The 15,414-nt window shown below is 46.3% G+C and overlaps 1 protein-coding gene across 2 annotated transcripts; it reads left to right on the forward strand.

Annotated features, from left to right (window-relative positions):
• Window positions 1-1,281: 1,281 nt before the first annotated feature.
• LOC102929363 (olfactory receptor 52R1) lies at window positions 1,282-8,992 on the forward strand. Of its 2 annotated transcripts, XM_037907170.1 has the most exons (2): window positions 1,282-1,312; window positions 8,076-8,992. In XM_037907170.1, exons 1-2 carry the CDS (start codon window positions 1,282-1,284, stop codon window positions 8,990-8,992), a joined length of 948 nt encoding a protein of 315 aa, XP_037763098.1. The 2 variants fall into 2 exon arrangements, with proteins under 2 accessions (XP_037763098.1, XP_007070832.3); XM_007070770.4 differs by lacking the exon at window positions 1,282-1,312 and having other exon boundaries at window positions 7,949-8,992.
• The last annotated feature ends 6,422 nt before the right edge of the window (window positions 8,993-15,414 follow it).

The following is a 15,414-nucleotide window of genomic DNA, read 5'->3' on the forward strand; positions in this document are numbered from 1 at the left end:
GCTTATGGCTGCCTCTGCTGCTTAGCCAAAGGCCTTAGCCTAAGCACAGGGCCTCAGACTGTCACCGTGAGAGAAGGACCTTACACTGGCAGACAGTGATTTTGATTCTTTCTTTTATACCTCTAGAACTACCCAACTGATAAGAATGCACCTAAATTCTTAGAGTATAGAATATAGGCCTGAATATCTATATCCTAACAGTTGGCACCTGACCAGAAGGACCAATGAGGAAAGAAGATACTTTCAGATCTAGGGGGGAAGGATTTGGGGTTTTTTTTTGGTGACTATAGCTGGACTTCTGGTAATGGTGAAAATAAAATAATTAAATTTAACATCCCTGTGGTGGGGAAACAGCACAGCAGCCCAACAATGTAGCAATTAATTTCAGAAAGGGGAACTACACAAAAACGAGGAGGGTAGTTAAACAGAAATTAAAAGGTCCAGCTCCAAAAGTAAAATCCCTGCAAGCTTCATAGACATCATAATAGAGGATCAATTTAAATGTATACCCCAAACTAAAAAACATAGTGAGAGAGCCAAAAACCTACCACAGTGGCTAAACAACAAAGTAAAAGAAGCAGAGCGAGGCAAAAAGGCATCCTTTAAAAAGTGGACTTTAAATCCTAGTGAAGAAAATAGAAAGGAGCACAAACTTTGGCAAGTGAAGTGTAAAAATACAAGTAGGAAGGCCAAAAAAGAATTGGAAGAACAGCTTGCCAAAGGCTCAAAAAGTAATAGCAATTTTTTTAAGTACATCGGAAGCAGGAAGCCGGGTAAACAACCCGTGGGGCCACTGGACGACCGAGGTGCTAAAGGAGCACTGAAGGTGATAAGGCCACTGCGGAGAAACTAAATGAATTCTTTGCATCGATCTTTACGGCTGAGGATGTGAGGGAGATTCCCAAACCTGAGCCATTCTTTTTAGGTGACAAATCTGCGGAACTATCCCAGATTGAGGTGTCATTAGAGAAGGTTTGGGAACAAATTGATAAATTAAATGGCAATAAGTCACCAGGACCCGATGGGATTCACCCAAGAGATCTGAAGGAACTCAAATGTGAAACTGCAGCACTACTGACTGTGGTCTGTAACCGATCATTTAAATCAGCTACTGAAGGATAGCTAATATGATACCTATTTTTAAAAAGGGCTCCAGAGGTGATCCCGGCAATTACAGGGCAGTAAGCCTGACTTCAGTATTGGGCAAACTGGTTGAAACTATAGTAAAGAAGAAAATTGTCAGACACAGAGATGAACATAATTTGTTGGAGAAGACTCAACATGGTTTTTGCAAAGGGAAATCATGCCTCACCAATCTACAAGAATTCTCTGAGGGGGTCAACGAGCATGTGGATGAGGGGGATCCAGTGGATATAGTGTACTTAGATTTTCAGGAAGCTTATGACAAGGTCCCTCACCAACGGCTCTTAAGCAAAGTAAGCAGTCATGGGATAAAAGGGAAGGTCATCTCATGGACTGGTAACTGGTTAAAAATAGGAAACAAAGGATAGGTATAAATGGTCAGTTTTCAGAATGGAGAGAGGTAAATAGTGGTGTCCCCCAGGGGTCTGTACTGGAGCCAGTCCTATTCAACATATTCATAAATGATCTGGAAAAAGGGGTAAACAGTGAGGTGGCAAAATTTGCAGATGATACAAAACTACTCAAGATAGTTAAGTCCCAGGCAGACTGCAAAGAGTTACAAAAGGATCTCTCAAAACTGGGTGACTGGACAACAAAATGGCAGGTGAAATTTAATGTTGATAAATGCAAATTAACTAATATTGGAAAACATAATCCCAACTATACATATAAAATGATGAGGAGTCTTGTGAGGAGGTACTTTAAAGACTATCAAATTTATTAGAGCATAAGCTTTCTGGTCTTTCAGGTGCCACAAGACTCCTCGTTGTTTTTGCTGAAATGGATTAACATGGCTACCCCTCTGAAACGTATTAAATGATGGGGTCTGAATTAGCTGTTACCACTCAAGAAAGAGATCTTGGAGTCACTGTGGATAGTTCTCTGAAAACATCCACTCAGTGTGCACTGGGAGTTAAAAATCGAACAGAATGTCGGGAATCACCAGGAAAGGGAGAGATAATACGACAGAAAATATCATATTGCCTCTATGTAAGTCCAGGGTATGCCCACATCTAGAATACTGTGCACAGATATGATTGCCCCATCTCAAAAAGATATTGTAATTGGAAAAGATTCAGAAAAGAACAACAAAAATGATTAAATTTAGTGATGATTTTTAATTGGCTATCTCCCAGTACCAAAAGGAAAGGGGAGGGTCGATGGAAACCAGACCCCTGAGACTGACAGGCCCCAGGGGCAATGGGAGGTGGGGCTGGAGCTGGGGCTGGAGGTGGGGCTGGAGCTAGGAGCTGGAGCTCGGGGCTGGGACCGGGCGGCTGGAGTTGGGGCTGGGGCTGGAGCTGGAGCTAGGAGCTGGGGCTGGAGGTTGAGCTGGGGCTGTCTGGAGACGGCTGCGGTGAGCAGCTGGGGAGAGCGAGGGGGACCTGGGCAGAGAGCCCAGCACAGGGAGACACCCTCAGACCAAGAGGCCTTGCAGCCCAGACTGGGAGGGGGATCGTAACCCCCACGGGCATACTTCTAACAGCCAGGGCAGGGCTGTGCATTTCAGCTGTCTCTCTCTCACCCAGTAACCACCCATTCTTAGCGCTGTTACTCCCCCATGTCCCCACCTGGCCCCTTTCTGGTTTGTTACACAGTAACCGTGTCTTGTCTTAATTTGATTTCTAAGCTCCTTGGGGCTGTTTCTTCTCCTGTGTTTGCGAAGGGTCCAGCACAAAGGACCATGAACTGCAGCGGGGACTCTGGAGGCTACCACAATTCAGATAATAATAAATTGTAAACACAATAATCCAGCCAAATCAGGACCTAGCCCCTCCCCCCCCTTTACATTTAGCTACAGATGAAGGTCAAACCATGCTTGCCAGCTACTGAGTGTTAGTAACTTGAATACAGGTGGACATGGGGCCCCTGTTGGGCTCGGACAGGAGAATTCGGTCAGTCTCGTTCCAGGGCTTAAACACCCAGATGCTCCGCACCGGTGAAATACCCCTGATTAGCCAGATGAGCAGGCAGAGAGTTCAGCGATGGGAATCCAAGCGCCCTCCAGCCGGGTCGTGCTGGAAAGTGTGACTCAGCCTGGAACATTCGATTTCAATCCCACCTGGGAGACACTGGGAGGAAATGAACCGAGAGGGAGAGAACAAATCCAGTGCAAACAGTAATCCAGTCTCTAGCCTGGCTGTAGGTGTGTGGGGAGGGCGGGGCCTCTGTCCCCAGGACAGGCCCACGGCTGCCCTCTATTCACAGGAACAATCTGTGGTGTTGCGTTTACTAAGTCTGCTCCCCCGAAGCGACCCAGGGACTGTGATGCGTTGGCAGGTTTCTGAGTGGGAGCGGAAGTGGAGTCCCGGAGTTCACACCTCACAGGAGTGGGGAGCTCACAAACCCAAGCTAGTTCTGAAAACCTCAGACTCACCTAGGGAAGATGGTGAAGGCTCCCTCTTCCAGACTTTCCTCTGCATCCCACCCAACACAGGCCCTGTCAGAGCCGGAGTCCATTTCCCGCTTGGCATGACGGAAAGACTGTGATTACGGCAGGGAAGTCCAGACTCCTGGGTTCTGTGTGTCATCCTGGCATTCAGTCTCTGTGTGACATTGGCCAATTCATATTTTCCCGTGCCTCAGTTTACCTATCTGTGTAATGGGGATCTGTTCATAGTGACTTTCCTTTGCTAGGTGTTTTGAAGACCTTCAATGGAGGCATTCATTTCTCTACTCAGTCATCTTTGTCTAGTTCTGTCTGTCTAGTAAATCCTGGGCATTTACAGGGTATCTGACCTTATGGAGACCTCGACATTATCCCTAGTTTTCTTCCTAATTGACTATAATTTTTAAATATACACAAATGCACAGGGCAGCCAATTCCTCTGTCACTCGGTGCGGAGCCCAAGAGTTCTCATCTCCCTTTGGGTAGGTCCCTTAATTACTGTTTATTCCTAAAGCTGAATAAATAGTACAGAAGCGCAGACAGGCCTGTCTCCAGCCTGTTTACATCCAGATGCTGTTTCTCCAGTAGACACTGAACAAACTCCACTGGGATTGCATAGAGCTATATTATAAATGCAGCACGCCCATGTCAGTTCTTGGCGTGGGATGTTGCTGGAGATGCTGGGGTGAGAGAGGTGTGGGACACAACTGCCAGAGGGGGATTCCCAGGGAAGTGGCTTCCATCTCAGGATTCCCAGGTACCATCTCTTGCTGAGGAGCTCAGCTGCTCAACGAACCCAGTGCAACATGGGCATGATGGGATAGAGAATGGGACTGGGGTCCTTTCTGCTCAGCACAGCCAGTAAACATCCCAGGGCCCTTGCCACAGGGGATGGGTTTGCTCCAGTATTACTGGCCGAAATGTCCTTCTTTTCTGTGCAACCCCTGCCCACTCCAGCTGATGGCCTCCAGCCTCAAGGTGGCTGCATTTGAGTGGCTCAGGGGATCCTTCAGGATGAAAGGTGTTAGTAGGTGGACAAGACAAGGCCAAATTCTGAGTCTGTCGCCAGTGATTTGCTTAGGTCCCACTGAGGCAAAACTCCCCTTGGAGTGAGAACTGAGCAAAGACCTCAGGAGCCAGCTGTGTGTTAATACACAGAGACTGTCACCTCCTCCCCTTGTATTTCAGTGCTCTGACTGCTAACGGGGGGTGGGGGTGGGAGGGAAGGGGGCCGTTACCTGACTTTTATCTGCTGGAAAGTAAGGAGGTGTTAGGGCTGAGGAACAATTCTAAGAATTTTTCAACATGGCCAAGGCATAGAATCATACCATCATAGGACTGGAAGGAACCTCGAAATGTCAGCCAGGCAGGAGGGGAGTGGGGAGAAGGCACAGAATCACAGCCGTATAGGACCAGAGGAAGTGGAGAGGTCATCTAGTTCAGTCCCCTGCACTCGTGAGAGGACATTATCCAGACCGTCCCTGACAGGTGTTTGTCTAACCTGCTCTTAAAAATCTTCAAGATTTCACAACCTCCCTGGGCAATTTATTCCAGTGCTTAACCACCCGGACAGTTTTTCCTAATGTCCAACCTAAACCTCCCTTGCTACAATTTAAGCCCATTGCTTCTCGTCCTGTCCTCAGAGGTTAAGAAAAACAATTCTCCCTCCTGCTTGTAACAACCTTTTATGTACTTGAAAACTGTGATCATGTCCCCATTCAGACCTCTCTTTTCCAGACTACACAAACCCAGTTTTTTCAATCTTCCCTCATAGGTCATGTTTTCAGACCTTTAATAATTTTTGTTGCTCTTCCCTGGACTTTCTCCAATTTGTCCACATCTTTCCTGAAATGTGGCGCCCAGAACTGGACACAAGATTCCAGTTGTGGCCTAAGCAGCACTGCATCCTATGCCTCTGTTAATGAAACACAAAACTGCATTTGCTTTTTTGCAATACAAAAAAATCCACACCCCAGAGAGATGTCGCTGTATCAACCTTAACCTGGTGTAGACAGCTTGAGGTTGACAGAATCCATCGACCTAGCTACCACCTCTCGGGGAGGTGGATTACCTATGCTGATGGGAGAACCCCTGCTGTCAGTGTCAGTAGTGTCTACACTGAAGCGCTACGGCAGCACTGCAGACATGAGGAGTTGGAGAATCCACCACTTCCCTTTGCAGTTTGTCCCAAAGGTTGACCAGCATCACTACTAAATCTTTGCCCCTTATTTCCAACTGGAATTTGTCTGGCTTCAACTTCCAGCTATTGGGTCTTGCTCTGCTTTCTCCGCTAGATTACAGAGCCTGTTATTACTCACGGTTTTCTCCTTGTGAAAGTCTCCTCTTGATCATCTTTTTGATAACATCAGTACATAAGAATGGCTCTTTAAGTCTCTCTCTGTCAGGCATTTTGTCCAGTCTCCAATCATTTTGTGGCTCTTTTCCACACCCTCTCCAATTTTTCTACATCCTTTTTAAAATGTGGACCCAGAACTGGATGCAGTCAGTTTCACCAGTGCCATGTGCAGAGGTAAAATCCTCCCCCTGCTCCAACTCACCACTTCCCTGCTTATGCATCCAAGGATCGAATCAGCCCTTTTGGCCACATCATTTCAGTGGGAGCTCACAATGAGTTGAGTGTCCACAATAACCCCTAAATCCTTTCGCGGGTACCTACGTTCCATGATACAGTGCTCTAGTCTGTGGGTTGGGTCTGCATTGCCTGTTCAGAGGGGATAACTTTGCATTTGATTATATTAAAACATTTTGTTTGCATGGGCCTAGCTCACCAAATGCTCCAAATCAATCTGAATGCCAGCCCTCACCTCCTCATTGTAACAACTCCGCCAGTCTTTTGGTAGTCCACAAATTTTATCTGCAGTGATTTTCCATTTCCTTCCTCATCATTGATGAAAATACTGAATAGCATCAGGCCTAGAACTGATCCCTGCCGAACCCCACTAGAAACACTCCCATTCGCTGACAATGGCCCATTGACAACTGCTTTCAGACATCGATCAGTTAGCCAGTTTTTAGTCCATTTTACCTATGCCCTACTCATATTGAATAGTGTTCTTTTATTATCTGAATGTTTTCCCTACTAAATCAAATGCCTTAGAGAAATCAGAGTCTATTACAACTGCACGGTTCTCTTGATCAACCAAACGTGTTCTCTCATTACAGGATGAAATAGTGTTTATTTAACAAGACCTCTTTCCATAAATCATATTGTTGACTGGCATTAATTATATTCCTAGACCTTTTTTGAACAAATCCCAGACCAGCTTTTCCAGTGTTTCCTAACCTTGTCATATCATTTTTTAAAACTTTCCCTTTATTTTTTTTAATATTTTATTTTTAACACAGAACTGTCCAGGATTTGCCTTTTTTTTGTCTTTGTTGCTGCCTGATTGCCTACTTCTACTTCTGAATGAGATGTGTGATTGATCCGTTGATTCATGACTCTGGTGTTTGTAACTACCAGGTTCTACTGTCGAGGCTGTTTAACATCCTTCTCGGCAGCTAATGGACTGGAGACTATTCCTTCACCTCATGTGATAGGAGTACCTCCTACTGCTTCTTTCCAAATGCCGAAGAAAAATATTTCATGATATTTTACCTTTTCTACAACATTAACAAGTTTCCTTCCTCCCGCTAGGAACTGGCACAAACCTTTTTTAGGATTTCTTTTGTTCTTAATATACTTAAATTACCTCCTTTTTGTGATCCTTAGGCCTGCCAAGCATGGATTTACCCTGATGTCTTTTATGTCCCTTATCAATGTTCAAAACTTCCAATTTGTATTACTTGATAGCTATATTCCCTTTCCCCATTTGTGATATATTGCTATTTCCTCCCTAATCGCTGCCTTCACTTTGCCACTGAACTGGGCTTTGAGCCAAAATCATCCACATTCTTGACTGTGGAATTGTGGCTTTTTAGCTATCTAATAATGAATAACTCCCAATTTTAATTCCCATTTTCCTGTCTAAATTTTTCCCCCAATCAGTTTGGCTGATAATTTGCCTCTGCTTAGGGGAATTAGCTCACTTGAATCACTAAGTGTCTATAGATATTACTGGTTAGCAGCTGTTCTCTGTTTCTCCATTTGAATGTAATCAGTTGCATTGTTTTATTTGTTCTCCTCCATCTTATGCTCCCTTCTTTCTCTCTTCTCTAAACTAAACAGTCCCAGATGTGTAGGAATTATTGATGCGTGAAGCAACATAAAGTATGGAATTGACATTAGTAGGGTCAGTTGTTCATAATTCATTTCTCTGAGTAACGAAAATGTCATTTTTCAGTGTGTGAAAAGTGAACAATCTGCTTCACCCATGAGAACAGCCTCCAGTAGTGCATGTAGTCTCTCATATTAACATTGTCTCTCCATCCAGGTATTTGTACTGAGACCATCACCCTAGACCCTGGGCACATATATGAAGTCAGGGGAACATACGGTACATGCAAGAGATACCGTTCTGCCTCAGAGTTGAACACCTTCTCCATTACTCCATGTCAGATTCCAACAAAACCGATTTCACCAACCCCTCCACCTTCATCCTGCTGGGTATTCCTGGGCTGGAAGCAGCCCATGCCTGGATCTCCATCCCCTTCTGCACCATGTACATCATAGCCATCTTGGGGAACTTCACCATCCTGTTCATTGTGAAGAGGGAGCCGAGCCTCCATGGGCCCATGTACTATTTCCTCTGCATGCTGGCTGTCACCGACCTGATCCTGTCCACATCCACCCTGCCTAAAATGCTGAGCATCTTCTGGTTCAATTCCAGGGAGATCGATTTCAGTGCCTGCCTCACCCAGATGTACTTCATTCACTGCTTCTCAGTGGTGGGGTCTGGGATCATTGTAGCCATGGCTTTTGATCGCTACGTGGCCATCTGCCATCCCCTGAGACATTCCACCATCCTGACAAACACTGTGGTGGCTAAGATTGGCCTGGCCATGCTGCTGCGTGGTTGCATGCTCATACTGCCCTATCCCTTCATGGCCAGACAGTGGCCATATTGCAGAACCAACATTGTCCCCCACACATACTGTGAGCACATAGCCGTGGTGAAACTGGCCTGCACTGACATCCATGTCAGTAGTTACTATGGCCTCTCCGTGGCATTCTTGTTGACAGATCTGGATGTGTTTTTTATCACCTTGTCCTATACCCAGATCCTCAGGGCCATCTTCAACCTCCCCAGAAAGGACGCCCGACTCAAGACTTTTGGGACCTGTGGCTCCCACCTCTGTGTCATCTTAGCCTCTTACATCCCAGCTCTCTTCTCCTTCCTCACGCAGCGGTTTGGCCACAATGTGCCCCTGTATTTCCACATTCTCATAGCCAATATGTACCTTCTGGTGCCCCCCATTCTAAACCCCATCATCTATGGGGTGAAGACCAAACAGATCCGGGACAGGGTTCTAAGGCTCTTTACTCATAAAGGAACCTAAAGTTTTCTCCTGGTGCTCTGGCTCTCAGTCCGAGCTCCATGCAGAGCTGGCTGGTGACATGGTGCTGCGCCCTTTTCCCTGAATCACTGACTGGACTGTCAAAGTGACATTAAAACCTTTCCTGGCCTTACTGCACTGTGTCGGTGTGACAAACAGGGGAATTCGTCTGTGTACAACCCAGAGGGTCGCCACCTTTCTAACTGCTGAAAGAACAAGGAGTACTTGTGGCACTGTCAAGGTTCCTTCCCCATTCTGAACTCTAGGATACAGATGTGGGGACCTGCATGAAAACATCCTAAGCTTATTTTTACTAGCTTAGGTTAAAACTTCCCCAAGGTAGTTTTAAAACTTCCCCAAGGTACACCAGAAAGTGTTTCCTTGTATAAAAGTCCTCTTTCTACAACAAACCTGGATCGATTAGAATCATAGAATCATAGAATCATAGAATATCAGGGTTGGAAGGGACCCCAGAAGGTCATCTAGTCCAATCCCCTGCTCAAAGCAGGACCAAGTCCCAGTTAAATCATCCCAGCCAGGGCTTTGTCAAGCCTGACCTTAAAAACCTCTAAGGAAGGAGATTCTACCACCTCCCTAGGTAACGCATTCCAGTGTTTCACCACCCTCTTAGTGAAAAAGTTTTTCCTAATATCCAATCTAAACCTCCCCCATTGCAACTTGAGACCATTACTCCTCATTCTGTCATCTGCTACCACTGAGAACAGTCTAGAGCCATCCTCTTTGGAACCCCCTTTCAGGTAGTTGAAAGCAGGTATCAAATCCCCCCTCATTCTTCTCTTCTGCAGACTAAACAATCCCAGCTCCCTCAGCCTCTCCTCATAAGTCATGTGCTCTAGACCCCTAATCATTTTTGTTGCCCTTCGCTGGACTCTTTCCAATTTATCCACATCCTTCTTGTAGTGTGGGGCCCAAAACTGGACACAGTACTCCAGATGAGGCCTCACCAGTGTCGAATAGAGGGGAACGATCACGTCCCTCGATCTGCTCGCTATGCCCCTACTTATACATCCCAAAATGCCATTGGCCTTCTTGGCAACAAGGGCACACTGCTGACTCATATCCAGCTTCTCGTCTACTGTCACCCCTAGGTCCTTTTCCGCAGAACTGCTGCCTAGCCATTCGGTCCCTAGTCTGTAGCGGTGCATTGGATTCTTCCATCCTAAGTGCAGGACCCTGCACTTATCCTTATTGAACCTCATCAGATTTCTTTTGGCCCAATCCTCCAATTTGTCTAGGTCCTTCTGTATCCTATCCCTCCCCTCCAGTGTATCTACCACTCCTCCCAGTTTAGTATCATCCGCAAATTTGCTGAGAGTGCAATCCACACCATCCTCCAGATCATTTATGAAGATATTGAACAAAACCGGCCCCAGGACCGACCCCTGGGGCACTCCACTTGATACCGGCTGCCAACTAGACATGGAGCCATTGATCACTACCCGTTGAGCCCGACAATCTAGCCAGCTTTCTACCCACCTTATAGTGCATTCATCCAGCCCATACTTCCTTAACTTGCTGACAAGAATACTGTGGGAGACCGTGTCAAAAGCTTTGCTAAAGTCAAGAAACAATACATCCACTGCTTTCCCTTCATCCACAGAACCAGTAATCTCATCATAAAATTAGAAGAGATTAAGATAAGATTAGAAGAGCTGAGAGGTGGTGGGTTGTTCCGTGCCACCGTCCAAGCTCTCTGGAGGCTTTCATCTGCTTCCTGTTCGGTCTGGAATTGTTCCCTTGATGCTGGAGACATCAGTTCCTCATTGGATTGTGGACCTGAGCTTGGTCCCTCTGGAAGCGATGTAGGGGATGGGGCTGTTTCCGTTGACTGTGAACCGCTCTCCGCTGGTGCACTATGTTGGGGTTCAGGCTCCGGCTGAGCCTCTTCTGTAGGGTTATGGGCTGCTGCAGGTTCAGGTTCGGTGGGGCCCTCTGGTGTTGAGGTTGCAAGTACTGGTTTCAGTGCTGGCAATGGGTCTGGTGCAGGTTGTTCCTCTGGTTCCGGTTCCGGTTCTGGCTCTGTCTGGGTCTCTGTGACTGGATCCACTACTGCTGTTGCAGACATTGGCCTGGGGTCCGGGTCCATCAGCTCTGACCGGGTCCTGATAGAAGTTTCTGGAACAGAGCTAGGCCTCACGGCTTGTTTATCCTGGCTGCGGGTGACCGTTCCCACCCTCTTGGCCAGCTTCACATGATCGGCCAAGTCTTCCCCCAACAGCATGGGGATGGGATAATCATCATAGTCTGCAAAAGTCCACCTTCCAAACCAGCCCTTGTACTGGACAGGCAACTTGGCTCTAGGCAAATTGAAAGAATTGGACTTGTAGGGTTGAACTGTCACTTGGATCTCTGGGTTGATTAAATTGGGGTCCACTAAGGAAGCATGGATAGCCGACACTGGTGCTCCGGTGTCCTTCCACGCGGTGACCTTCTTCCCACCCACACTCACAGTTTCCCTCCGCTCTGAGGGTATCTGGGAGGTATCTGGGCCTGAGGACCTCTGGTGTGATTCCGGCGCAATGAACTGTAATCTGTTGAGATTCTAGGGGCAGCTGGCTTTTACATGCCCCGGCTCGTTTCATTTAAAACATCGTCCAGCTGACGGGTCACTGGGGTCAGGCGGGTTGCTGCAGAATGGGGTGGTAGGATGATAAGGTGTCTAGAGGGTTCCTTGGGTGGTAGTTGGGGCTTTGGGCTGGCCCTGGTGGTAGGGTGTGGTCTGAGGTTGTCCCTTCTGGTATCCGCTCCAACTGCGACCAGTTTTTTTCTTTTCTGCCACCTCCAAACATTTGGCTCCAATCTCCCTCACCTCGATTACAGTTTTGGGCTTCCCATCTAGGATGTATCTTTCTATTTCCTCAGGAACACCCTCTGAGAACTGCTCCATTTGCATTAGGAAGGGCAAATCTTTTGGAGATTTAACACTTGCTCCTGATATCCAGGCATCCCAATGTTTCACAATGTGGTAGGCATGTCGGGTAAATGACACATCTGGTTTCCACCTTAGGGCTCTGAACCTCCGACGGGAATACTCGGGTGTTAGCCCCATTCTGACTCGCACCTTGGTTTTAAACAGTTCATAGTGGTTCATGTATTCCTTAGGCATTTCAGCCGTCACCTCAGCTAAGGGTCCACTGAGCTGCGGCCTCAGCTCTACCATGTATTGGTCGGTAGAGATGCTGTACCCAAGGCAGGCCCTTTCAAAGTTTTCTAAGAAGGCCTCGGTATCGTTGCCTACCTTGTAGGTGGGGAACTTTCTGGGATGGGAAGTGGTACCTGGAGAAGGATTGCTAGGGTTTGTTGGTATATTCTGCTGAGCCTTTGCCTTCTCCATCTGCAGTGCATGCTTCCTCTCTTTTTCGTTCTCCTCCATTTCTTTGTCCCTTGCCTCCATTTCTTTTTCCCTTGCCTCCATTTCTCTCCTGTGGGCAGCCTCCACTTCTTTTTCTTTGGCTGCTTGTGCATCCATCTCCATCTGTCTGAGTTCTACCCATCTTTCATATTCCTTTTGTCTTTCCTCAGCCACAAATCTGGCTAATTCCAGCTTCTGTTGAACCGTGGAGTCTGTCATCCTAACCTCTCTGTTTTTAACTAACTTTTCACCCGAGAGTTAGAAAGAAAACAAAAAAAAACTTGGCTTGTAAAATTTTGCTGTGCTGTCCGGATACCTATGTTCTCTGATAGTGATTGTCAGCCTACAGAAAAATCCTTAAAAAAACCCTAACACCTTTGTCTCCAGGTAAATAGACAGAAAACCCCTCTAGTTGCTCTTAGGGAAAAAAAAACATCTTCAGGTCTTTGAAGACTTATGAATTTCCCTGCAGGAGGTTAACTACCCTACCTTTAGGTAGAGAAAACTCCAGCTCACAAAAGACAATCCCCTTTTGTCTCTGCTCTGGCCCCCAAGCAGAGACAAAAAAAAAACAACAAAAAACCCTCTAACTGCTTTCAGCCGAAAACCTGCTTTCCAGCAGCCCAAAGGAAAAAAAATCCTTTTTAAAATCTGTGCTTCTGGTTCAAAAAATCTCAAATTGATCTGAAAATGATTTCAAGTTAATCCCACCACTCTGCCACCATGTCAAGGTTCCTTCCCCACTCTGAACTCTAGGGTACAGATGTGGGGACCTGCATGAAAACCTCCTAAGCTTATTTTTACCAGCTTAGGTTAAAACTTCCCCAAGGTACAAACTATTTTCCTTTTTCCCTTGGACTTTATTGCTGCCACCACTAAGCGTCTAACAAATATATAACTGGGAAAGAGCCCATTTGGAAATGTCTTTCCCCAAAAAAATCCTCCCCAAACCCTACACCCCCTTTCCTGGGGAAGGCTTGATAAAAATCCTCACCAATTTGCATAGGTGAACACAGACCCAAACCCTTGGATCTTAAGAACAATGAGAAAGCAATCCAGTTCTTAAAAGAAGAATTTTAATAGAAGAAAAAGTAAAAGAATCACCTCTGTAAAATCAGGATGGTAAATACCTTACAGGGTAATTAGATTCAAAACATAGAGAATCCCTCTAGGCAAAACCTTAAGTTACAAAAAGACACACAGACAGGAATATCCATTCCATTCAGCACAGCTTATTTTCTCAGCCATTTAAAGAACACAGAATCTACTGCATCTCTAGCTAGATTACTTACTAAATTCTAAGACTCCACTCCTGTTCTGTTCCCGGCAAAAGCATCACACAGACAGACCCTTTGTTTCTCCCCCCCACTCCAGCTTTGAAAGTATCTTGTCTCCTCATTGGTCATTTTGGTCAGGTGCCAGCGAGTTATCCTAGCTTCGTGTTTACCCTTCCCTTTATATTTATGACAGGGGATATAGTGCCCCATGCTAATTTAATAATGCCAGCAATGCCCCTCTGACATGTACATTGGCCAAACCGGACTGTCTCTACACAAAAGAATAAATGGACACACATCTGACATCAGGAATTATAACATGCAAAAATTAGTCGGAGAACACTTCAACCTCTCTGGACACTCAATTACAGACCTAAAAGTCACACTTATTCAACAAAAAAATCTTCAAAAACAGACTGCAGTGAGAAACTGCAGAACTGGAATTAATTTGCAAACTGGACACCATTAAATTAAGCTTAAATAAAGACTGGGAGTGGATGAGTCGTTACACAAACTAAAAACTATTTCTCCATGCTAATTTTCCCATACTGTTACTCAGACCTTCTTGTCAACTGTTTGAAATGGGCCATCCTGATGATTACTACAAAAGTTTTTTTTTCTCCTGCTGGTAATAGCCCACCTTAATCGATTAGTCTCATTAGAGTTGGTATGGCAACCCCCATTTTTCATGTTCTCTGTGTATATATATATATATCTGCGCACTGTATTTTCCACTGCATGCATCTGATGAAGTGGGCAGTAGCCCATGAAAGCTTATGCTCAAATAAATTTGTTCATCTCTAAGGTGCCACAAGTACTCCTGTTCTTTTTGCTGATACAGACTAACACGACTACCACTCTGAAACCTTTCTAATTGCTGGTAACTGAACCCCTGAGACCCCACACTAGCTTCGCCTCTTCCCCCAAGGCGCTACCCCTGCCCCACTTCTTTCCCCAAAGACCCATCCCCCTGTCCTACCTATTTCCTTGAGGCCCAGGCCGCTTCTCCACCTCTTCTTCCACAGCCCCACCCCCATTGCTTGCTCCTTGGCTCCCCTCCCCCTGTCATTCGATGGACCATCTCCATGTTCCTCCCCTGAACCTGTGCTCCGGGGATGGGATGGGAGCTGCTGCAGCCTGATAAGCTGCCTTTCTGCTGGTAGGAGGCAGCCTGGTTGAGCAGGGGCTGCCGTGAGTTAACGACCTGATGCCTCCCCATGCCCTGAAGTAACTGGACACTACCAGTCCCCTTTTAGACCAGACTTTCCGGATGGAAACCGGGTACCGGGCAACTCTAACTGGCACCTGGATACAGAAGCCAAAAACCTGACGGTCTGGGTAAAACCCAGATGCGAAGAAAGCCTATTAACTCCCATTTGATTGTATGAATCATCTGTATCCTTATGTCTTTGGGCTTTGCCTGTACACTTCACTCACTGTTTTCATGCGACGGGGCAGGAGGCTGGGGTGGAGGCATTAGTCTATAAATATGTTGGTCATTAAAGACTGTCAGAATCTATCAAGACCTTGCCAGGAGAGAAGAAAGGAGTAACTGCATTCTAGATTAAAAAAAGTTTTCTCCAGCTTCTCTGCAGAGGGGTGGGCATGGAAGTAATGGAACCTCCCCAGAAGAGGGAACAGAGAGAGGAGGTGTTGGCCAAGACCTTCAAAAACACAGAGAGAAGCTGGGGCACAAAGGTGGCAGAGGGGACTCTTTGGTTGCAGGGCTATGTCTGCAGAAGAGAATCAGACTCCAGCAGGAGGAGAAGTCATGA

Source organism: Chelonia mydas, chromosome 1, assembly GCF_015237465.2.
Source record: "Chelonia mydas isolate rCheMyd1 chromosome 1, rCheMyd1.pri.v2, whole genome shotgun sequence".
In the NCBI taxonomy this organism is placed as follows: Eukaryota; Metazoa; Chordata; order Testudines; family Cheloniidae; genus Chelonia; species Chelonia mydas.

Coding starts and splice junctions, on each gene's coding strand:
- LOC102929363 (XM_007070770.4), top strand. CDS start 7,994: ATGCAAGAGATACCGTTCTGCCTCAGAGTTGAACACCTTCTCCATTAC.